The sequence below is a fragment of the Chrysochloris asiatica genome, unplaced genomic scaffold (assembly GCF_000296735.1).
Source record: "Chrysochloris asiatica unplaced genomic scaffold, ChrAsi1.0 scaffold00168, whole genome shotgun sequence".
Lineage (NCBI taxonomy): Eukaryota > Metazoa > Chordata > Mammalia > Afrosoricida > Chrysochloridae > Chrysochloris > Chrysochloris asiatica.
The window spans coordinates 1638577-1663531 of NW_006408686.1; the positions used below are offsets into that span (position 1 = coordinate 1638577).

Below are 24955 nucleotides of genomic sequence, written 5' to 3' on the forward strand. Positions count from 1 at the left end.
ACACAGGTTGTTAATGAGTCTTCCTCCAATCCTGATGCCACGTTCTTCTTCATATAATCCAATTTTTCAGATTATGTGTGCTCAGCATACAGATTGATTAAGTATGGTGAAAGAATACAACCCTAGTGCACACCTTTCCTGATTTTAAACCATTCAGTATCTCCTTGTTCTGTTCTAATGATTGCCTGTTGGTCTGTGTACAGGTTCCTCATGAGCACAATTAAGTGTTCCAGAATACTCACTCTCCCAATGTTGTCTATATCTTGTGATGATTCCCACAGTTAAAAGCCTTTGTGTAGTCCATAAAGCACAAGTAAGCATCTTTCTGGTATTCTCTGCTTTTAACCAAGATCCATCTGACATCTGCAATGTTATCCCTCATTCCATGTCCTCATCTGAATCCACCTTGAACTTCTGACAGCTCCCTGTACTGTTGTAGACATTTTTAATTATCTTTAGCAAAATTTTACTTGCATGTGCTGTTAATGCAATGGCATTCCACTGAGTCACCTCTCTTTGGAATGGGCATGAATATGGATCTTTTCCAGTCAGTTGGCCAGGTTGCTGTCTTCCAAATTTCTTGGCCTAGATGAGTGAGGGCCTCCAATGCTGCATCCGTTTATTGAGTTTTCAATTTGTGAGCCTTGTTCTTTGCCAATGCCTTCAGTGCTCCTTGGACTTCTCCCTTCAGTTCCATTGGCCCTTGATTATATGCTACCTCTTGAAATGATTGAACATCCACCATTTATTTTTTGGTACAGTAAATTTGTGTATTCCATCCATCTTCTTTGATGTATTCTGTATCATTCAATCTTTTGCCCAAAGAATCCTTTAGTATTTCACATCGAGATAGATATAGATGGAGCTCTAGTAGCGTAGTGGTTACGAATCGGGCTGCTAATCTCACAGTCAGCAGTTCGAAACTACCAGCTGTTCCGCAGAAGAAAGATGAAGCTTTCTGCTCCTGTAAAGATTTACAGCCTTGGAAACCCTGTACAGGGTCACTATGAGTCAGAACTGACTCCACGGCACATAACAACAAATATTATGTATATATATATATGTTGTTGTTGTTATGTGCCATCGAGTCGGTTCCGACCCATAGCGACCCTGTATAGGGTTTCCGAGGGTGTAAATCTTTACGGGAGTAGAAAGCCTCATCTTTCTCCCGCGGAGCAGCTGGTAGTTTCGAACCGCTGACCTTAAGGTTCGCAGCAGCTGGTAGTTTCGAACCGCTGACCTTAAGGTTCGCAGCCCGATTCGTAACCACTACGCTACCAGAGATATATGTTGTTGTTGTTACGTGCCGTCGAGTCGGTTCCGACCCATAGCGACCCTGTATAGGGTTTCTGAGGTTCTAACCCACAGCGACCCTGTATAGGGTTTCTGAGGTTCTAACCCATAGCAACCCTGTATAGGGTTTCTGAGGAGCGGCTGGTGAGCTGGAACTACTTTCAAGCCAACCTTGGGGTCCAGCGCATTAACCTGCAGTCCCACACCAGTACTCTCTATATACATATTTATAAATAAATCTATCTATCTATTTGTATCGCCACAACCCCTAAACAGATTATAGAGCAAGTGTATCATCAGTGTCATTTGTAACTACTCTGAAGATAAAACGCATTTAAGGAAAACACAGAACAGAGGCCTTTCCTGGAATGGTACTGTTCCTTTTCCAATCACATGCTGTGGGGTTGTTGTTGTTGTTAAGTGCCATTGAGTCGGTTCCAACCCATAGCGACCCTGTATAGGGTTTCCAAGGAGCAACTGGTGATCCTTAACCACCGACCTTATAGTTCAAATGGCTTTGCAGTCTGGCGCATTAAGTCAAAGCGCCACACCAGGACATGCTGTGGTATGAGGGGACAATACAAGTGCAAAGAAAGAATTTGGTTCTGACGGAGCGCACCACAACATCTGGAGTCTAGCCCTCTACCTTCTCTTTCAAGAAAACCCAAGAAACACAAACTTAGATTATAAACCACTTGAAAGTGTCAGTTGTGTGGCAGTAAGTGCATTCATGTGAGAGTCCTGGTGTAGCACTGTAGGATCAGCACTGGACTGCTAAACTCAAAGGCGGTAGTTCAAACCCAACAGTTGCTCCTCGGAAACCCTATACAGGGTCACTATGAGTCAGAACTGACTTGAAGGCGCTTAATAGCAACAGTGATGTGGTACAACTTCTGCCCTGGTTCCAGAACTTCTTTACCCGAGGCCATCTAAGATCACAGTCAGTTAGGTAACATGAGGAGGGTTAGGACTGTTACGGCATTCCTAGCTTACTACTGCTGCTGTTCTCTTAGTTCCCCTGGAGTCTGTTGAGATTCATGGTCACTCCAGGTTTGCAGAATAGAAGTGCTCCATAGGTTTTTGTTTTAATGTTTTAATGTGAATTATGTGCTAGTTTACATGGAAGAACATCAGCTTTACATTCATCCTATCGTAGATCGTTTCACTGCCATGGTTACAATCCCCTCCATGTTTGCTTTATTTTTTTGAGGGCTTGTTTAATTAAACACAAGTATAAAGGCAGGCAGGCAGGGGAAGGGGAACAGATGCCCACCCATGGAAAACCAAGTCTTCTGGAGGCCCTCCCACTTATCCACTTGATGGCACTTAACAACAACAACAGTGTGATGGCAAGAATCCTGGTGTGGTACTGTAGGATAAATACTGGCCCACAAGGCCAATTAAACCTGCAAAGTGGTGGTTCAAATCCATAAGCTGTTCCTCAACAACCCTATATAGGGTCGATATGAGTTGGAACAGACTCGACAGCACTTAACAACAACAACAACAACAACAACACTGTGATGGCTGGAACTGCAGTTATCTTGGCAGGGCCAGACCAAATGATTTCACAGCCCTCAGCCCACAGGCCGGACGTCCCTCACCCCTGAGTCAGAACACACTTGGTGGCATTTCACTTTTATTTTGTCTTGTTAGGTGTCCTCAAGTCAGTTCTGACTCACAGCAACCTGGTATTTGGTTTCTGAGGCTGTAAATCTTTATGGGAGTTTTCTCTAGAGACGAAGTTGTTGTTAAGTACCTTCGAGTCGTTCTGACGCACAGTAATCCTGTATAGGGTTTTTGAGGAATGGCTGGTATGTTTGAACCACTAACCTTGTGGCTCAGCTCCACACCAGGTCTCCAAGATAAAGTAAGCAGTGGCAACTCCACTTGCTTAAGCTAGGGCAGGGCAAAGATTTCTTTTTCCAAAGGGAAAGTAAATATTACCTTAAAAACGCTTCCCCCAAAAAAATTTTTTAAAAGAGATAGCTATTTTCCAGTAACCACGGGATTGTTTTAATTCCCCAGACGTTCTTGTCCCTTCCACTTCTCCACAACCCCCCCCTTAAATAAGCTTCTCTCTTTGGTGATTGTTTTAATTTGTTTAAGATAATGTGCTATTCCAATAGGTACAGTTTCCACAGTGTGCTCCTTGGCTGGACTTCCCACTTCCCATGTCTACCAGTGTGTCCCATCTGCTTCTCTACCTCTCTCCCCTCCCACTTGGGTGACTAATGAGCCCCTCCCACCCAACTCCCCCTCCAGCCTCCCCAAGAACAAAGATTTCTTGTGTGTGTTGGGCTGCTTAAGTCTTTACTTACCACTTCCGCACTGTGACGGTGGGGGTGGCAGGCGGGGTGGTGGTGGTGGTGTCATTTGTAAATCTTTCAGAGCAAAAAACTCACTGCCATGTACAGGAGTTCAAAATGAATTTCATCACTTACTCAGCCTGGTGAATAACATCCTCTTCAAACTGACCTTTCTGGACCGTAAGATCAGTTTGAACCGCAATGTTGGTAGTTCAAGTTCACCAGGTGTAGTTAGGTGCCATCGAGCTCCTTGGGAAACCCTATACAGGGTCACGGTGTGTTGGAACCGACTCGAAGGTACTTAACAACAACAACCATCCAGAATGGAGTTCTGGTGTGGTGCAGTAGGATAAGCACAGGACTGCTATCTGCAAGGCTGGCAGTTCAAACCCACCAGCTGGTCCTTGGAAACCCTATACAGGGTTGCTATGAGTTGGAACTTACTCAATTACCACACTTAACAGCCCAACACCCAGAATCCTTAGAAGGAAGGTTAGACTTGTCTCTCATACTCTGAACATACTCTACTGTTCAGTGGCCAGTCTCAGGAGAAGGACATCATGCGTGGTAAAGTGGAGGGCCAGTGAATCTGAAGATCCCCAGCGAGATGGACAGTGGCAGCAATCATCGGTGCAAACGGCTAACAACCACGCACGTGCAGGTAACGCAGGACCTGACAGGATTTTCTTGTTCACACGGTCACTATGAGTTGGAACTGACCCGACGGTACCTAACTGCCACCATTGTGGATCCCCCCTTCTCCAGAATCGTGATCCTGGCCCTAGGAACCAGAGAAAGTCCAAAGAGCACCTTCCCGAAGTGAACTGAAGTCACTTCCTCACAGCAGTGAATAATTGTTTTTATGAATGTGAATCTGCTTTCACGGGTCTGTCATTGGGGCAACTTTGAAATTTGTACTTTCCTATAAATTTGCCATTTTGGTCATACCCTTCCCATCTGTACTTTGTTCCGGGATGGTGGGACAGTTGGCTCAGACTTCTGGAATTTATTCTTTTCATGAACAAAGATTCTCCAATTGTCTTTTCCACAAAGGTTGTTTCAGACACAAACCACTTTATTCTATACTGTTCCAATTTCAAAAGAAATGGAAACTTATACTGGAAAAAAATTTAAAGCAATATTGCTATTACTTCGAGTGGGCAAGGTTGGGAAACTATTTGTGGGGGTTCCTGGTGTAAGAAGGATGGTAATTATAGCCCACCAGCTTTGGTGGTGATGGTGGTGTGCTGAGGAGTAGGTTCCAACTCACAGCGACCCTGTACAGGGTTTCTGAGGCTGTAAATCTTTAAGGGAGCAGAAAGCCTCACCTTTCTCCTGTGGAACAGCGGGTAGTTTCGAACTGCTGATCTTGAGGTTAGCAGTCCGACTCATAACCACTACGCTACCAGGGCTCCTTTAAAGTTCTGCTGTGAAGCCTCAGGCAGCTTGCTTAACCTCTCTGGTTCTTTCTCTGAGTCTGTACATTGGGACTAAAGACAGTGAACAGTCACAGGACAGTCACCAGGACCAGGGGTTGTTGGAGTGTGTCACACACCTCTCAGTTCTCAGTCCTCAGAGCTCCCTGAAGAAAGGACCGCATTTCCCATTACCGATGGGGCCACCAAGGCATAGAGCTCTCTGTCCCGGGTTATACAGGGGGTAAGTGGCAGAGGTGGGATTTGAACCTAGGTCTTCTGCAGTCACAATCTGGACCTCTAATCATCGGGTCCCATAGGCATATATAGAAACATCTCTCTTCAGGGCTCCAGCACATAGCAGGGGCCTCAGCTCTAGGCTTCACACATTGAATAAAAATAAGATTTATAGAGAAGGCAGGAAGGAATTGTGTACCCTGTGCAGGTGATTTCACACCTCTGAGCCTCAGTCTCCTCATCTGAAAAATGGACGTTATAATCACTTAATGGAGTCCTGGGGTGGCGCTGTAGGATCAGCACTGGACTTCGAACCAGAAGGTCGATGGTTCAAGTCCACCAGCCACTCCTTGGAAATTGTATACAGAGTTGCTATGAGTTGACAACAACAACAACAATAACAATCACTTCATAGGAGCGTGGCTGGCACAAGAGGTTTCTGATTGGCAGCTAGCCTGACGTTTGGCGGTACAAACTCACCCAGTGTCTCTGTGGAAGACAAAGCTTAGCACTCTACTTTCATAAACAGCATCGTTAGGAAGCCCCTGCTATTTGCTGAAGCTGTTGTTAAGTGATGTGGAGCTGTTTCCAGCTCATAGCAACCCTGTATAGGGGTTCTGAGGAGCAGCTGGTAGGTTTGAACTGCCGAACTTGCAGTTAGCTATCGTGTTTATCCTACAGTCTCACATCAGGACTTCAAGAACCTGTGGAGTGTTCTGCTGTGTACTACAGGCTGACTATGGTAAGCAGTGTAATACGGACTTCTAGTGTGGCATGTAGGATCAGCACTGGGCTGCTAACCGCAAGGTCTGCAGTTCAAACCCACCAGCCGCTCCTTGGAAACCATACACAGGGTCCCTATCAGTTGGAACTGGCTCCACAGCACTTACCAACAACATAAGGAGCTAAACGCATGGCTGCTAATCCTGCAGTTCAAATTCACCGAGAAGCAACTGTGAATAACGGCCTGACTGATTTGCTCCCATAAAAATTACAGTCTAGGAAACCGTGGGGTGGTTCCGCTGTCAGCTGGAACTGAGTCAAGGCCACCCAACACCAAAGTGCTCTACAAGGTGAAAGGTACAGATATTATTATGAGAAAGAGGAGACTGGGAGGTAGGGGAGAGAAGTGCTTAGAGCATGGGAGAGAAGAAAGTCACAGTCTGGATAGAGGGGAGAAGGTATGACCAATGAATACGTGATTGAGCAAGTGAGTCTCCTCTTATTTCATTTCCTCTTGTTGGAGGGGGGCCAGGAACTGTTCATTGGCAGGGCTACAACTGAGGAAAAGGAGCTCTGGTAGCATAGTGGTTATGAGTCAGGCTGCTAGCTTCAAGGTCAGCAAGTTCAAAACTACTGATATGAACTACTGAACTAGCTATTCTGCGGGAGAAAGATGAGGCTTTCTGCTCTTGTAAAAATTTACAGCCTCGGAAACCCTGTACAGCCCACTATGTGTCAGAACCGACTCCACGGCTTGTAATTACCAACCCCCACCCTGGGGGATGGAATTGGAAGAGGTGATCTGTCCCTTGGGGAGTTTCCCATGTAAAAGCCACTCTTTAGCACCTACTCTGCCAGTCCAGTGTTGCTTCGGTCCCCGTGGCCTCCTCCAATTTTTCAGTGCCCTAGGAGTCCTGGTTTATGCTGCAAACCTCCCAGTCGCGCCTCAGAAACCTTATACAGGCTCACTATGAGTCAAAACCAACTCGGTGACACTTAACAACATAACATGAGTGCAAGTGAGAGTTCAGAATCTGCAGAATCTGTTAGGTGCAAACATTCTAGTGTTTACACATAAAGCAGCTCCTCCCTGTGTGATCCTCAGGCTAGGCCCCAAGCTGAGATTCTCAAAGGCCTGCCCAATTGGAACATTCCAGACCATGGCATATCCTTTTCTGGTGAAGCACCCATTGTCCATTCACCCAGTCACCTTTTAGGAAATGCTGAGATGAAGGGTTCTGACTCCCATTCCTGTTGCCCCACCCACCCCCACCCACTACACTCTGTATTGTAAGTGCTCTCATGTACTGACATTAGTCTCAGTATTGCTAATACCCTGTGCATATGAAACTGTCTAGAAAGTTTCTCAAGACAATCTCAGTTTCTCCTCAAAGCCTTCCTAGAAAATGATTTAAACAAAACAGAGACACAGGCTACGTTACAGAAATCACACAGCCATTAAAGTAGCAAACGCTGAGCTTTGAAGTTTGGGTCATCTTTCTTCTAAGCTGTAACCCCAGCTCTTGGAACACTGGCTGGCACACAGTAGGTACATACTAAGTGTGAGGGATGAATGCATACTTATAATGAATGAATAAATGAAGGAATAAGTGAAGGACCATGGCACAACCCTTGGAGCCTAACAATTGGGCTCCTCTACTAAACATCCTAATTTGTGCCTATTGCAAAGAGAGGTGTCCCAACAGAATGTGGAAATCATCAGACAATCTCTTTGATGTCCCATGTGAGTAAAGTTTTGCTAAAGGTATAGCTGCAAGCATACACTGACAGAGAACTTCCAGAGGTTCAAGCTGGATTCAGAAGAGGCCGTGGAATGAGGGATATCATTGCTGATGTCTGATGGATCTTGGCTGAAAGCAGAGACTATCAGAAAGATGTTTACCTGTGCTTTATTGACTACACAAAGGCTTTCAATTGTGTGGATCACGATAAACTATGGACAACATTGCGAATTATGAGTATTCCAGAACACTTAATTGTGCTCATTTGGAATCTGTACCTGAACCAAGAAGCAGTTGTTCAAACACAACATGGGAACACTGAATGGTTTAAAATTAAGAAAGGTGTGCGACAAGGTTGTATTCTTTCACCATACTTATTCATCCTGTATACTGAGGAAATAATCTGAGAAGCTGGGTTCTATGAAGAAAAATGTGGCATCAGGATTGGAGGAAGACTCATTAACAACCTGCGATATGCAGATGATACAACCTTGCTTGCTGAAAGTGAGGAGGACTTAAAACATTTACTGATGAAGATCAAAGAGCACAGCCTTCAGTACGGATTACATCTCAATGTAAAGAAAACAAAAATCCTCACCACTGGACCAATAAACAACATCCTTATCAATGGAGAAAACACTGAAGTTGTCAAGGACTTCATTCTTCTTGTATCAACAACCAACTCTCAGGAAAGCAGCAGTCAAAAAATCAAACAACGTATTGCATTAGGCAAATCTGCTGCACAAGCTCTTTTTTTTTTTTCACAAGCCCTTTTTGAAGAGCAAAGATGTCAACTTGAGGACTAAGGTGCACCTGACTCAAGCCATGGTATTTTCAATAACCTCATATGCATGTGAAAGCTGGACAGTGAATAAGGAAGATAGCAGAAAAATTGATGCTTTTGAGTTATGGTGTTAGAGAAGAATATTGAAAGTGCCATGGGCTGCCAAAAGAACCAATAGATCCGTTTTGGAAGAAGTGCAGCCAGAGTGCTCCTTGGAGGCCAAGATGGCCTAACTTCGTCTTTCATAATTCAGACATATTGTCAGGAAGGACAAGTCTCTGGAGAAGGTTATCATGTTTGGTAAGGTGGAGGGTCAGAGAAAAAGAGGAAGACCCCCCCAAAGAGATGGATTAGCCAGGTGGCAAGCATCGATGGACTCAAGCCTAGCAACAGCTGTGAGGTTGGTCCAGGATGGGGCAGTGTTTCCTACATAGGTCGCTTTGGGTCAGTACCTACTCGATGGCACCTAACAACAACATTAACCCTCCATCCTCTGTTGATACTTAGAGTGGTCGGGGATCTCAGGAGCGTTGGGTTTGGGTGTGGAGGGGGATGAGGTTTCCCGGATATGACTCACTTTCCCCCCAACCCCCCTGTTGCACACCGTGTAACGTGACACCCCCCCTTAACACTGCCGCCGGTGCCGCCGCTCTTTTGGCGACTGAACTCAGAAACCCTTCCCTTTCAGCCCTGGGGACCTGAGAAACCTGTTACTGTGGAGACCATCCTGCCTCCCGGCGACCCTCCAGCACAGACTGGCACTGCCCCACAGACTGCTCGCTCCATTTTTCTTCCAAAGAGCGACTGGTGGATTTCAACCGCTGACCTTTTGATTAGAGGTTCAAAACTCCTTTTAAGCACTGTACTACGAGGGCTTCTCTTGAGAAAGGGGTCAGAAGGCAAAAAAGCCTGTGAGTGGACACTTACCGGCTTCCAGGGGCTTGCAGGACAGCAACAGCTGCACTAACAACAGCCGCAGCGCCTGCCACACTAGGGGTGAGGCCGGGTCCATGCTGGATTCCTCCCACTCAGCTCCCCAGCTCTCCACACGTTTCTTCTGCGCTGCGAGCGGAGCGTCACCGCTTCCGCCGGCAGCGAAACAATTCCCTGGCGGGTGGAGCCCGCTAGCAATGGCGGACTGGGGGAAATCAGGCATCTGAATTGTACAACTACTTGATCCCAGTTGGCCTGTAGGCGGGGACTTTCAGGATTGGTCCAGAAATCTTTGGGTTGCAAAGGCAATCGTAGGAGCTTTTTTTCATAGCAACAAACATTTATATTAAGTGAGTGGTTACAAGTTGGGCTGCTAACCTCAAGGTCAGCAGTTTGAAACTACCGTTCCACAGGAGAAAGATGAGGCTTTCTGCTCCCATAAAGATTTACAGCCTCGGAAACCCTATACAGGGTTGCCTGCGATGGATTGGAACCGACTCAACAGCACTTAACAACAGCGACAACATTGCACCGTTGGAGTCCTGGTGTAGTGCTGTAGGATAAACACTGAACTGCTAACCACAAAGTCAGTGGTTCCAACCTACCAGCTGCTCCTTGGAAACCCTATACATGGTCACTGTGAGTTGGAACCAATCGTGGTATTTCTATTATAGTGCATCCATTGCTGTTGGGTTCATTCTGACTCACAGTGACCCTATAGGATACAGTAGAACTGCCCCTTAGGGGTTCTGGGAGCAAACAGGTTTCTTTATGGGAACAAACAGCCTTATCTTTCTCTCTAAGGTACTGGTGGGTTTGAACATCCAACCTTGCGGCACTGAATAACTAAGACCAGTCCTGAAGCACCCTTTGACTTCCGTTCATGTCTAATGTTAAGAGCATTTGGGCAGAAGATAGTGGAGGATGTCCAGTCAGGCCCAAGAATGCCTTCCTAAAAAGGGGGCAGGGCTGACCTACAGCTTCTGGGGTGCTCACCCCATCCCAGACCCATCTGTGAGAACCTTATCCTTCCCACAGATGTAAACCTCTGAGGTTATGTTTGTTCCCAGAGGCCTTGACTGCAACCAGACTGATGGATTATCCTCTGTTCCAAGATGGACCACTTACATGTCTTCTCTTGGTAATTAGACCTAGCTGGTTTGGTCCGGAGAGAAGTCAGTGATTGTAAACACTCCAGCTATCAAGTGTGTAGGTTGGGAACCATGGGTACATCTTCGTGAATGGAGACAGGTGGTCTGCAGAGAAGAGGAGGACTGAGTAGAAGGGTGGTTGGAAGACAGGAAGGAGGAATTCAAGGGCCTCAGAGGAGCAGGGAGAGAGGGAGAGAAGCAAGGAGTAAGGGAGAGGTAGACACCAGGAGAGGCAGAGAAGGAAACAGAGACAAAGTAGAGACAGAAAGAGGAGAGAAATGCTGGGGACACATACTCAGAGGTAGAGACTGGGAGATGGGAAGAGAAGAGAAGGGAGTTGGGCACAAAGAAACAGGGAGGAGAATGACAGAGAATTAGAGACACGAAGATAGAGACCAAGAGAGCTGCATGGTCTTTCTATCTTGAAACAAGGACAGTCAGAATACTCCTTTAGAAACAGAGCCTTTGTCGCACATATTTTGGACATGTTGTCAAGAAGGACCAGTCCTGGGGTAGGGGTGGGGAGGGACCCCCAACAGCATCATATTTGGTAAAGCTGAGGGTCAGCAAAAAAACAGGAAGACCCCCAACAAGATGGATTAGCATCATGGCTACAACAATGGGCTCAAACCTAACAGGTATTGATTGTGAGGATGGTGCAAATCCAGGAAGTGGTTTGCTCTCATGCAGAGGCTCTTGAAGGCGCTTAAAGACAACAACAGTGTTCTTCAATTTCACATCATTTCCCAGAAGGCTCACCAGCTCTGGCCCCTGTTTGAAGGTATCTTTGCAGAAAATTGGTCAGTGTTTCCTCCAAATAAACCCTGTTCTAAACTAAACCCTGTTCTAATGAATGTAACCTTATTTGGAAATGGGGTTTTAGAAGGTGTTATCTTAGTTAACATGAAGTCAAACTGGAGTGGTGGCCGTGGGGGTGTACTGTCGGTCCCGATTCATAGCGACCCTGCATAGGGTTTCCGAGGCTGTAAATCTTTATGGGAACAGAATCAGATCTTTCTCCCACCGACCACCTGACGTAGGGTGGGCCCTAATCCTATACGACTGGTGTTCTTATGAAAGAGGAGAAGATGATACAGATGGCAACAGAGACAGGATGTCATGTGACCAGGTATGTTGGAGCTGTCAGAAATTGGAGAGGAGCATGGGACAGATTCTGTCTCTGAACCCTTAGAAGGATTCAAACATGGTCAATATCCTGATTTGGACATACAGCTTCCAGAACCATGAGATGGTCTATTACTGCTCTTATAAACCTTTCTGGACTTCTGTGTGGTGCTGTCTGATCAGCACTGGACTGGGAACCACAAAGTTGGTGTTCAAACCCACCAGCTCCTTCTTGGAAACCCTGTGCAGGGTCGCTATGAGTCAGAACCGACTCGACAGCACTTAACAACAACAACTACAACAGAAGCCTATCTGCTTGTGTTATTTGTTACAGCGGCTCTAGAAAACCAACAGAGCCCATTGGGAGAGGTTAGTCCCTGGTTATTCACTCTGATCCAAACCCGATTTCCACTCATGGCACATGACCATGAACAGGTCGATGGTTCTGACTTGAGCATCCTTCTCTCTGGACGCGCATGATTCAACTTCTGAATGGAAACTCCGAACCTGGTTTCTTGGGAATTTCCAGAAATCACTTTCTGACACGCTCATTCTGGACTTTTGAGTTATTTCCAAATGGGGAACCTGTGGCTTTCATTCTGTTCCTCCTGGGAAGTACGCCATCTGCCTCTGACCTTCCCTCTCCTTTCAGGAACCCCCAGGACTCCTGCTTTTAGGGCTGCGTGCTCTGTATGGTTTCCGTAACACTCCCAAATCACAGATGTAAGTCATGATTATACTTAAATACATGCAAACCACACAAAAGATCACTGTCATTGAGTTGGTTCTGACTCATCTCAACTCTGTATAGGGTTTCTGAGGCTGTAAATCTTTACAGGAGCTAAAAGCCTCATCTTTCTTCCTTGGAGCAGCCAGTGGGTTTGAACTGCCAACCTTGTAGTTAGCAGTCCAGTGCTTATTCTACAGCAAGACCTGTAATTATTAGAAAGTTATTTAGAAATTTTCTGAATTTGTGGAGTGTATGAAGAATGCTAACAACCTTGAAATTGACCTTGCATACTATGAAAAAACATAAAGAAGTTAATCTTTATAAGATTTAGCCTAGAGACATAAATCTCAACAATTTGGTTGGGTAGTTAAGAAATAGGAACCCCCATGATGCAATCTGAGGAGATCAGCCCTGGTCTGATGCGTTGTAAATGCTCACTTCTCTCATGTAGCAGTGGTTCTCACTCAGGGTTGCCTCTAGTAACCACTGAAACGCTTGTAACATTTCAGACTCCAAGTCCCAAATCATCTCATGCATAGGAGACGTGAGATGAGCAGAAAGAGAGGGAGGGAGGCACAGAGAGAGAGAGTGAGCAAGACAGAGAGTGAGTGAGCACTGTCACACAGAGATTGGGAATGAGGCTCCAGAGTCTGACTCCCTTGGTTCAAACCCCAGTTCCCCCAGTTCACAGTCTTGTGATCTTAAGCAGCCTGCGGTGTTCCTCTTGCCTCCTTTTTCTCACCTGTAAAATCAGGCAGCATCATAAAGACATGATGGTTGGCAGGGATTATCAGTGTCTCCGGGATGTGCTTTACCTTGTAGGAGGCACTAGGGAGCCACAGAGGATTTATGCACAGCCAGAACTTTGTAATGATTCAATCCCATGTTCCTCATGTGAAACAACAGCTGTAACAACCCCTGCTGTGTTCTCTGGGGATGGACAGAGAAAGAGGCCATGGTGTTGGGGAGGGCAGCGCTCTTGTCATTTATATTCCAAGACTGACCAGCAAAGGGCTGGAAAACAAAATCCTGAAAATGTCAACCAACATTTGCCTGTCCCACGCCACCAGGCTCCTGGTTTCCAGAGAGAGTATCCCCTTGTCTCTTCTCCTGCCAGCCCCTATTCCCACACCCATTCAGTGGGTGGTTAAAGAACAAAACAAAACACGCACAGATACCCTAAAACCCACTTGCTGTTGAGTCGACTCTTACTCATGGTGACCCCATGGATGTCAGAGTAGAACTGTGTTCATAGGATAGTCTTCGCTGTTATTTTTATTGTAACAGATCACCTGACCTTTCTTCCGTGGTTCAGCTGGATGGGTTCAAACTGACAAACTTTCAGTTTGTTGTTGCTTTTGTTGCTGAGGGCCGTCGAGTCAGTTCTGACCCATAGCGACCCTGTATAGGGTTTCCGAGGAGCAGCTGGCGAGCTTGAACCATTGACCTTGTGGTTCAAACTGACTTTGCGATCCAGTACATTAACCCACAGTGCCAAGTCAAGTGCAAACTGTCACCCAGGGACCTTTTGCAGGTGTCATAGCCAAAAAAACCACTGCCATTGAGTTAATTCTGACTTTCAGGACAGATTGAAAGTGCTCATGAGGTTTCTGAGATTGTAAATCTTTCTGGGAGCAGACTGCCTCATCTTTCCTTAGAGGAGCAGCTGATGAACTCAAACTGCCAGCCGGCTTTGTCCTTAACAATCCATCGTTTAATGCACTGGGCCACCAGGGTTCCTTTTTTCAGGTACAGGGGTAGGATTTCAACATATTTGGGGGGGGCGGGGACATAAGCATAATTCAATCCAGAATACCTTTAAAAACCACCACTGTATGTGCCCTTTGCGCCCCTGCCCCCAATTTATTTCTAGGTATGTATGTGGTTACAAATCGGGCTGCTAATCTGACAGTCATCAGTTCAAAACTACCAGCTGTTCTATGGGAGAAAGATGAGGCTTTCGGCTCCCGTGAAGATTTACAGCCTCAGAAACCCTGTGCAGGGTCGCTATGGATCGGTTCCTGACACCACCACACATCACAACAACAACATGTGACAGAGGGAACACTCGTGGTGCAGTAACACTGGACTGCTAACCGCAAGGTTGGTGGTTCAAGCCCACCAGCCGCTCCTTGGTATAAAGATGAGGCTTTCTGTTTCCATAGGGATTTGTTGTTGTTGTTAAGTGCCATTGAGTCGGTTCCAACTCATAATGACCCTGTATAGGGTTTCCAAGGAGCGACTGGTGAGCTTGAGCCATCGACCTTGAGGTTCAAAGGGACTTTGCAGTCCAGCACATTAACCCACAGTGCCACACCAGGACTCCTCAGAAACCTTCTACAGGGCGACTGTGAGTTGGAACTGACTTGGTGGCCCCTAACAACAATGACATGGGACAGAGAGGCACACACAGAGAGTCACAATTGCTGAGGGTTTGGAAGCAGATTGCCAGGTCTTTCTTCTGAGGCACCTCTAGGTGGACTCCTTTCAGTAAGCAACCAATCGTGTTAGCTGTTTGCACTACCCCTTTCTTCCCCAGTTCAGATCCCACAGAAGCCGAGGGAAGAAATGAGACATACCCACAATATACCCCTTCAACCCAAAGATGATTAATCAGAGCCTCACCCTACATAGCTCCTGTGGCCTGGCTTAATCAACTCTAACATCATCTCTTCCCTTGCTCCACATCAGCCTAACCGGAAGCCCTGCAATCCTGCTAAAAGAATCAAATCTCTGACCTCCTGTGTTTGCCTTTGTAGCGCTCTCTGCCTGTTAGAAAGGGAACCCTGGTGACACAGTGGTTAAGCACTAGGCTGTTAACCAAAAGGTTGGCAGTTCGAATCCAACAGTTGCTCCACAAGAGAAAGATGTAGGAGTCTGCTTCCATATACATTTACAGCTATGGAAACCCCATGGGGCAGTTCTACCCTGTACTAAATACAGGGTTGCTATGAGTTTGAATTGACTTGATGGCAACACATTTTGGTTTGGGCATGAATTATCAAGGTGCAGTGGCTAAGAACTTGACTGCTAACCAAGAAGCTAATGGTTCAAACCCACACTTGGGTCCTCAGGAGAAAGATGAGGCAGTCTGCTTCTGTAAAGATTTACAGCCACAGAAAGCCTGTGGGGCGTTTCTACTCTGTTCTGTAGGGTTACTATGAGGTGGGATAGAATTTAGAACAGGCGTGTTGTTTAAGTGCTGTTGAGTCAGTTCCGACTCATAGTGACCCTAAATAGGGGTTCCAAGGAGCAGCTGGTGGGTTTGAACTGCCAACTTTATGGTTCGCAGTTCAATACTGATATGGGGAGCCTTTTTTCTGCCAAAATTTGTAACATTATTTGCAGGCCATACAAAATTATCAACTTAAAAATTAGCCTGCTCCTTACACCTGAATTGAGACCTGGTTGGCCAGCAGTATGGTGAGACCCGGGAACTCCTGGGCCCAGGGACAGGGACACGGCCACAGAGGACTAGAGTGGAGAGTGAAGTGTCCAGCTGATATAAAGTGAGGGGAGATGCACAAGAACACCTATACTTGCAGATAGTACCCACTGACCTAGCTTCAATGGCTGGATGATCAGAACTCGACTAGAAGAAGAAATAAGATGAAAAAGAGAGTAATCCACTACAATTTAATGAATTTGACCTATACTTATGTACGTAGTAGCTCAAAAGAGGGAATGAATCTTTACAGCAAGGATCATTCCCATCCCCTAGGTACACAGGATTGACAGGGATGGGCAATTTAGACATTGGCTACCCAAATTGGGGGGGCTACAAAGGTACGAAGTGACAGGTTTACAAGCTTTCAAGACAGAGCCTAGATCCAGAGGGCGTGAAGGAAGGTAGAATCTTCACTGAGTGGTTTCCAACCTGTCTAGATGGGGCTGGTGAAAAGAGATGCGGATAAGACTCTTGTGGTTCAATAGTGAATAATTGCTATCAGGACTGTTGCAAATATAAAGGGAGACATTTTGTAATAAAAGGAAGGGAGTGGTTGATCTTGCAATCCAGGAGCGGAGGACCCTATTACCATCCAAGGAGAAGAGTGAAGTGCAGGACCCTGTCCAGGGAAGTAGCAACGCCAGAGATGGAGACAGAGAAATGACATGGAGATACAGAGCAGTTTGAGAACTCTGGAATCAAGGAGGGAGAGGGCTTTGTGCTGGCGGCCAGCGGGCAGGCTAGGGTGTACCCTTTGGGTGTTTGAATGGTTGTATATTCCTGAGTGCTTCAGCATACATAAACTACAACAACAGAGAAAATGGAAGCAAATGCTGTTCAATGTTGATGCTTGGAGGAGATTGTGATCATTGCAATGAAACAAAATACGATAAAATGAATGTAAAGCTGATGTTCTCCCATGTAAACTAGCATTCAATTCACAATAAAAAATTTTTTTTAATTAGCCTGCTATATTTGGTCAAACATTCCCCTAATGTGTGGGGGAATTAGCTTATGTAGTAGAGCGCTTGCTGAGCGTGGGAGAGGCAGTGGGATTGATACCCACATTCTCCAGTTTTGTGTGCTCCCTCCCCTCTCCTAGTTCTTTAGAGTCCTGGTGTGGCACTGTGGGTTAATGCACTGGACTGCAAAGTCGGTTTGAAATTCAAGGTTGGCAGTTCAAGTTCACCAGCTGCTCCTCAGAAATCCTATGTAGTGGTTACGAATCGTGTTGCGAACCGCAAGGCCAGCAGTTTGAAACTACCAGCCACTCCGCGGGAGAAAGATGAGGCTTTCTGCTCCCGTAAAGATTTACAGCCTCGGAAACCCTGTACAGGGTCGCTATGGGTCGGAACTGACTCGACAGCACTTAACAACAACATATAGTCACTATGGGTCAGAACCAAGTCGACGGCACTTAACAATATTACAACAATGTGATGGCAATGTGCTGGATCACAAGATCAGCTTGAACCACAAGGTTGGTGGTTCAAATCCACCCACTGCTCTTCGGAAACCTTATACAGGGTCACTATGGGTTGGAACAGAGTCGATGGCACTTAACAACAACAACAACAATATGATGGCTGGTGTGGTGCCTTAAGATAAGTACTTGACCTCAAAGTTGGTTTGAACCACACCGTGGTTGGTTCAAACTCACCAGTCTCTCCTCGGAAACCCTATACAGGGTCGCTATGAATCGGAACCCATTCGACATCACTTAGCAAAAACATGATGGCTGGAACTGCGGTTGCCTTGGCAGGGCCAGACCAAATGATTCTGCAGGCCTTATACACCCATGGGCCGGATGTTCGTCACCCGTTCTAGAACAATTGTTTTGGGTGAATGTGTGTGAGGTGGTGATGTGTGGTTAAGTGCTCAGCTGCGAACTAAAAGGGTCATGTGGTTTGAACCTGCCAGCTGCTCCGTGGGAGAAAAATGTGGCAATCTGCTTCCCTAAAGATGAACAGCCTCGGGAATCTTAGGGGACAATTCTGCTCTGTCTTACAGGGTCGCTCTAGGAATAAACTCGAAGGCAGCAGGTCTTCCTGGAACACAGGCACTCGGTCCCCTGCAAAGATGACAGTCTAGGAAACCCTATGGGGAAGTTCTGTTAATAATACTAGGTGGCGGGTCATCCAAGTCAGAATTGACTTAACAGTAACACGTTTGGTTTTTCAACTTGGAACATATTTGTCTCTGTTCTTCATCTGACTACCTATGTTGGAGGTTGTTGGTTGAATCACGAGACACCGCCCAGTCTTGCCTCATCCTCATAATTGCTGTTAAGTTTGAGCTCACTGCTGCCGCCAGTGTGTCAGTCCATTTCATTGAGGGGGACACCTCTTTGCTGACCCTCCACTTTACCAAGCATGATGTCCTTCTCCAGGGACTGGTCCCTCCTGATCATGTCTGAAATATGAGAGACAAAGCCTTACCATCCTGGTTTCTAAGTTCTAATGAACATTCTGGCTGCACTTCTTCCAAGGCAGATATATTTACCTATACCATATATATATGGAAGGAGTGCTCTGGTAGTGTAGTGGTTACGAATCAGGCTACGAATCTCTCGGTCAACAGTTTGAAACTACCAGCAGTTCCGGGGAGAAAGATGAGGCGTTCTGCTCCCGTAAAGATTTACAGCCTCGGAAACCCTGTACAGGGTCACTATGAGTGGGAACTGACTCCACAGCACATAACAACAACAACAACAACAATATATATATATGGAGTCCTGGTGGTACAATGGTTAAGCGCTTGGCTACAAACAAAGACTGCCATTTTAAACCCACCCAATGGCTCCGTGGGAGAAAACCTGGCAACGTGCTCTTGTAAAGATTCTTTTTGTCGAATCAGTTCCCACTCGTAATGATTCTGTATAGATACAGATTTTTGAGGAGTAGCTGGCGAGTTTGAACCACCAACCTTGCAGTTCAAACCAACCTTGCAGTCCAGTTCATTATCCTGCAGTGCCATACCAGGACTCCCCTGTACAGATAAAACCCTAAAGAATACCCCATGGAGGAAATTCTACTCTGTTCCGTAGAATCATTCCGAGTCAGAATGGACTTGAGGGCACCAACAACAACGTATACTGCAGATCACAGGAAGCGCATCTGGCAGTTCATGCCCGGCTCTGGTCACTACTGTCACCCAGCCAGACTTGGGTCACCCCTGCAAGCACTAGTTTCCTCTGGGGCTCCCCACCCCATCCCAGCCTGCTTTGAGGTGTCACTATTGAGGGACAGATCTTACCACTCTGGGTGGTAAATTTCATGATGAACAAGCCCAGAGATATGCAACTTACAGTTAACAAGTGACAATTCAATTTTGTCCCCTGTAAAAATAGAACAAAGAGGCGGGGTGGCTACTGCCAAGGGGGAAGTGAGCTAAGGCCCAAGTGATGGCTGGCTCTGAAGCCCTTGACCTTGGCTGCGTCAAGAGCAAGCGGTCGCGGCCTGAGCCAGGGCGGGGCCAGAAGTCGCAGCTGGATTGGGGGCGGTGCATGTGACTTGCCAGAGTCACCAGGGCCCTAACACCTCAAACTCTGAGTGCGAACTCTTCAGCCTTTTAACTAACTTTTAACTTATCCATTTGGGTCACCAGCTTCCTGGCTACGTCTATGTGACTTCTCCCAATCCATCCGAGTCCCAGTTGCCTTTGGACTACAATCTCTAGCTCCCAGTGGATCTGGTCAGTCCCACCTCTGGGTGGGAGCGACTGGTGGTGGTGGTTGGGGATGGGGGGGCTCCAGCCCAGAATTGCCCACCCTGGAAGGCAGCTCCAAGGCAGCCAGAGAATTGGACGTTGGGTACAAACCTGGCAGCTCAGGAGTGGACGCTCCACTCGCATTCTACATAAGAAGATGAAAAATCGCAAAGAACTCAATGCATTGATCAGTCTGGCCGGGGACAGCCAGAGAAAGAAATCCAAAAAAGGCCTGCTTCGCACTGAGCCACCTGACTCAGACTCTGAGTCCAGCTCCGAAAAAGAGGAGGAATTTAGTGTAGTTGAAAATCGCTCTCGCTTTGTCTATTTACCATGCTGCAAGATCTGTTATCCCCTCTGTGATTTTATTATCCTCGCGGCCTGTGTTGTGGCTTGTGTTGGCTTGGTATGGATGCAGGTTGCTCTCAAGGAAGATCCGGATGCCCTCAAGGAAAAATGTCCAACAATGGACAGAAAAGCTCATTCCAAGAAATCCCCAAACTTAATGAAGAAACTACTCAGCAAACAAAAGCAACTTGAAAAATTGAATCTGGAGAGCTGGGTTTGAAAAGTCTGGATAAACATCACAGAAATGAACAAGCAGATTTTTCTCTTGACTTCTGCAGTAAACCACCTCAGAGCCAATGATAAGTCAGCTTCCGACTAAATTAGCCTGCCCCCCACTGTGGAGGGACTTCAAAAGAGTGTAGCTTCCATTGGGAAAACTTTAAACTGTTCATCTTGCTATGGAGGCAATGCAGAAAACTGTGGATGAACAGAAAAAAAAAACCCACGGAAATACTGCATAATGATGTGACTCAGCACTTCTTGAAGGAGACCAGATCACTAAGCAACCAGATCACTCCATCCCCTTCAGTTGTGTCAAAATGTGTCACGAAAAGCCATAGTGAGAATTTGAAACAGGGTATCCTGTACCTTTACAACTCTTTAGAGGAGGTAAACAGTGCCCTAGTGGGGGTACCAGAGGCAGACGAATGAGATAGTCAGTAATCTTACCAACAGAGTCAACTTGATAGAAAGCCATCTGGTTGCTATGAGCAACGTAGAAAAGAGAGTGAATCTGTCTGTCCTTCAGCATAATGGACGATAGAGAGTAGCCAACCTGAAAAGAAGAAGACAGTTCAGATTCTCAGGTCTACAAGCTAAGAGAAAAAGTGTAGCTGATCAGTGCTCTCACAAACAAACCTGAGAGCAACCGGCCCCCAGAGACCGCCAATAAACAGCAAGTACAGAGTTTTACGTCAGAACTGTCAGCATTGCCAAAATTTTCATCATTTCTTGGAGACCAAATTGAGAAAGCTATCCAACTAAGATCTATCTCCCACCAGGAATTTCAAGCATTGAAGATCTTCAGGATTTATTCCAAAAGACTGGCCGGGGCATGGATGGGAAGCTGACCTACCAGGAAATCAGGAACTCTCTAGGTTCTGCTGTGTGAGAACCAAAGAACATGAGAGTGTTTGATTCCAGTGGAGATGGAAGATACTCATTCCTGGAGCTAAGAGTAGTGTTAGGTGTCTACCTTCATCAGGCATATTTTGGATATGATTATATGTGCTGAACCACCTGATAGCTACTCACCTAACAAACAACAACTTTTAAACATCCCATCAATTCTCCAGTCCTCTAAACTACTATAGCAGACACATTGTCACCTTTTACCTTGTGTGAACATGCTATATAAAAGTTATTTTTTTAAAAAAGAAAAGATCATTCTACTTACATTCAGAAACCTCAGATTTCCTGACCTGTAAGGTCTTACTTACCTTTTAAATATGCCAGAAAAAAAGTAAAGCTCTCTTTTTTCTCTCTCTCTCTGCTTTTCTTCTTGTTTTGAGAGGAAGAGACCTTATCTTTTAGAACTGGAAAATGTACATATAAAGCGAATAAGCCACATTCTGTATTTCACATAAATTTGCCTTAAATTAGCTGCACTTTATAGAGACTCAGAAAATGTCTTTTCTTAAAAGATAGGTCTTTTCTGTTTGTAAATAGTTAAAAGAATCGTGTGTATTTTATCAGAAAGATGGTTTAAAACAGTATCCGAAGAAATCGCTTGTTATTAAAACTCACTAATCTGCTCTGAATAACAGCTGAAGCCATGTCCTCATCTCCTTAAGGCTTCCCTTGAAGGCTCAGGTGTTGTCATGGGGTTTGGCCTGGTGACACGGGAAATTGATTTAGAAGGTAGGCACTTTGGGAACAGTACCGACTCTAGGCTCCAGACAATAAATTCTGGTTCTTTGTTCTCATTCTCTCAGCTAATCTCAGTCTGTGAATCAGATGTCACATTGAGCTTTTCTCCCTGTTTTCAGTCTTATTTAAGTGTTTATGAACATAAAGATTTATCCAGTGGGGAGCTTTACTTCCCCCATAAGTAATCTGGATTATCTGCCTCCACTACCAACCCAAATCTGTCTTATAAAACTGTAGCTGGCTCCCAACTCTGCTGCCATCTGCATCCTAACAAGGCTGAATCCCTCAGTCACTCTCTCAGCCTGACCAGTAGGCGTGTCAAAGGAAAGCTAAACCTCTAATTTTAGCCCAGGAAATTCCACCCTTTGCGCTTTCATCTGGGAGTTAACTAAAAACCCCATATATTTCTCTGTGGGCTTACTAAAGCCAAAAAGATGGTGAAATGAAACAAAAAAACACACATGGAATTATAATCCGTTTTTAGCTTTCAAGTAGCTAAACGTTTTCTGTCCCAAAACAGGTAGCCTGGAGCAGAGGACTTCATGTGATGGTAGAAATTTTCCTGAAATCTAATATAAGAAAGTACAATATTCCTCCTTTTAAAGAATTCTTCCGTGAACCCGACACTGAAGGTCCATGGACTAGCAGGAGTAATGCATTCATGTCTCCTGTTTATTGAGTCTGGATTTACATGTTCCTAAAATAGTCTTTGAGCAACACAAAAGGAGAAAAACTTTGCTGTGGGCCAAGTCAGGGAGATACTCGAGAAGCTTTCATGGTGCACACTAGTTAAGTAGAAATTTCATTTTCTGTCCAAGGTGCCCCATCAGCCCTGGATGCAGTCCAACACCCTTAAAAGTTTTAAGGGTTTGTAGTTTTTGGTTTGTTTCTTTACATGATGTTCAGTTTGGTATTTTTTTCAAGAAGTATTAAAATTTAGTTAAGGTGAAGTGTGTTTTTCCATGAATGTGTCTGTTTGCTTTATTATAGCTTATGCTTGCTTCTCAATTTTTTTAACAAAAAACATTTTCCTTACCCATCTGAGCTAGTTCACTTTTATGGAAAGGTTACAATTAGCTTGGCATTCTAGGTAACTTGAAAACAGCTCTTACTTTCTTACTGCCTTCCAGACACACACCTTTTTTGCTTTGTTTTGGTTTACTATATAGATTTTGTAATAACCAAATAAAATTGTAGCAACACATTGAATTGTAATTTTTTTTTAAAATGGAACAAAGAATAACATTTCTTTTCTAGGGTTTGGGAATGTAATAATTAAAGTTTGTCTCAGCTTGACTGGGCCAGAACTCAGTGGTTTAACAGCTGTTGTTAAGTGCTATTGAGTCAGTTCCAACTCATAGGCGATATAATACAGTGTTATAATCAAGTCCATGATTAAATCTGCTATGAGCAGCCAATTGAACGAAGGTGTGGCTTGCTTTATGCTGGGTCTGGATCCCACATTTGGCATGTCGGTCAGACCTCTGGTTCTTTGGACTCGAACCAGTGACCTGCTGTATTGTCTGCTGATTCTGGGAATTGTCAGCAGTTGCTGACCTGGACTCATTCGTGCCTACAGCCAGAAGTCTGACATTTGACCTGCCATCTTGAGTTCTTCTTGTCATCTGGCCTCAGCTTGTCATCTAACCCACAGACTTGCAACTTCCCCAGCTCTGCAACTGTGTGCTCCATTTCTTTGATACAAACGCTCTCTCTATATATATATATGAGTCCTGGTGTGGCACTGTTGGGTAAGCACTGGACTGCTAACTGAAAGGTCAGCAGTTCAAACTCACCAGCTGCTCTTCAGAAACTTTATACTGAGTCTTTAAGAGTCAAAACTGACTTGATGGCACTTAACAACATATACATATATATGGGAGTGCTGTGGCTCTGTAGGATAAGCACTGGACTGCAAACCACTAGGTCAGTGGTTTGAGCCCACCAGCTCACTCCGTAGGAGAAAGATGAGGCTTTCTGCAAAGAGCAAACCCTATACTCCCCCGCAAACCCTATACCAAGTTGCTATGAGTTGGAACCAACTTCACAGCACTTAACAATAACACACACATATATACACGTGCTTGTTAATAAGTGCTGTTGAGCCAGTTCCAACTCATAGTGATCTTGTATAGGGTTTTCAAGGAGCGGCTGATGAGTTCGAACAGCCGACCTTGTGGTTAGCAGTCCAGTGCTTATCCAACAGTTCCACACCAGGACTCCTACACACACACAAATCTATAAACGTCACTGGTTTTGCTTCCCTAGGGAACCCAGCCTAAGACAGGGAAATAAATGGGAATGATGCATTAAAGCCCTTTAGTGCAATGTCTACCACAGATGCCCCTTTAGAGACCTGGTCACTCCTGTTAATGACCTCAGTGTATTCTCAAAACAATTTATTAATCTCCTTCAGGAAGTCCTCCTGGATTCCAGGCTAAGTCACAAGCTCCCTACAGGATCCCCCAACTCAGCCCTGACCACTCTGGGTTGCTATTGTCTGGGGGGTGGGTCTGTCTCCCTCACTAGACTGTGAGCTGTAGGGGGACAGGGCCACACTGTCATGGTCACTACTGTGGCCCCAGCATGACACAGCCCAAGTGTCCCACACAGACCAGGCACTCCGGGAAGGTGTGTTGAATGAACGGGTGGTAAATTGATGGCGTTAGCAACGGTCTCATTTCTGGTGGTTGCCAGTCTACTACTCCTCTTCCCCTTATTAGCAAAAGGTAGAACACAGACAACAAAGTATGTACAATGATGTCACTATTCTCTAAATGCTAATATAACAGTGGAGTGCTCTTTGAGGACTAAGGTGTGCCTACCCCAAGTCATGGTATTAACAACTGCCTCCTATGCATGCAAAAGCTGGACAATGGATAAGGAAGACATTATGCTTGGTAAAGTAGAGGATCTGTGAAGAGGAAGACCTTTAATGAGATGGATTGATACAGCAGCTGCAAGAATATGTTCAAAGTGAGAATGGTGAACAACCTGGCATTGTTTCATTCTGTTGCACATAAGGTTGCTAGGAATCAGAACTGACTCAATGGCATCTAACAACAACAACAAATACGATGGAAGTTCATTTCTTTCTTCATGTAAAAGGAGTCCACAGGGATTTAGGGCAGGGTTAGTTG

General features: G+C 45.5%; 1 protein-coding gene and 1 pseudogene across 1 annotated transcript in view; one reads left to right on the forward strand and one right to left on the reverse strand.

Moving 5' to 3' along the window:
• PVR (poliovirus receptor) overlaps window positions 1–9659 on the reverse strand; it is a 26725-nt gene extending 17066 nt beyond the window's left edge. The window contains exon 1 of the mRNA XM_006871485.1: window positions 9431–9659. Within this exon, the coding sequence (XP_006871547.1) occupies window positions 9431–9659 (229 nt within the window). The remainder of the gene's footprint in view (window positions 1–9430) is intronic.
• A 9980-nt stretch (window positions 9660–19639) lies between these two features.
• LOC102833462 lies at window positions 19640–21180 on the forward strand (annotated as a pseudogene).
• The last annotated feature ends 3775 nt before the right edge of the window (window positions 21181–24955 follow it).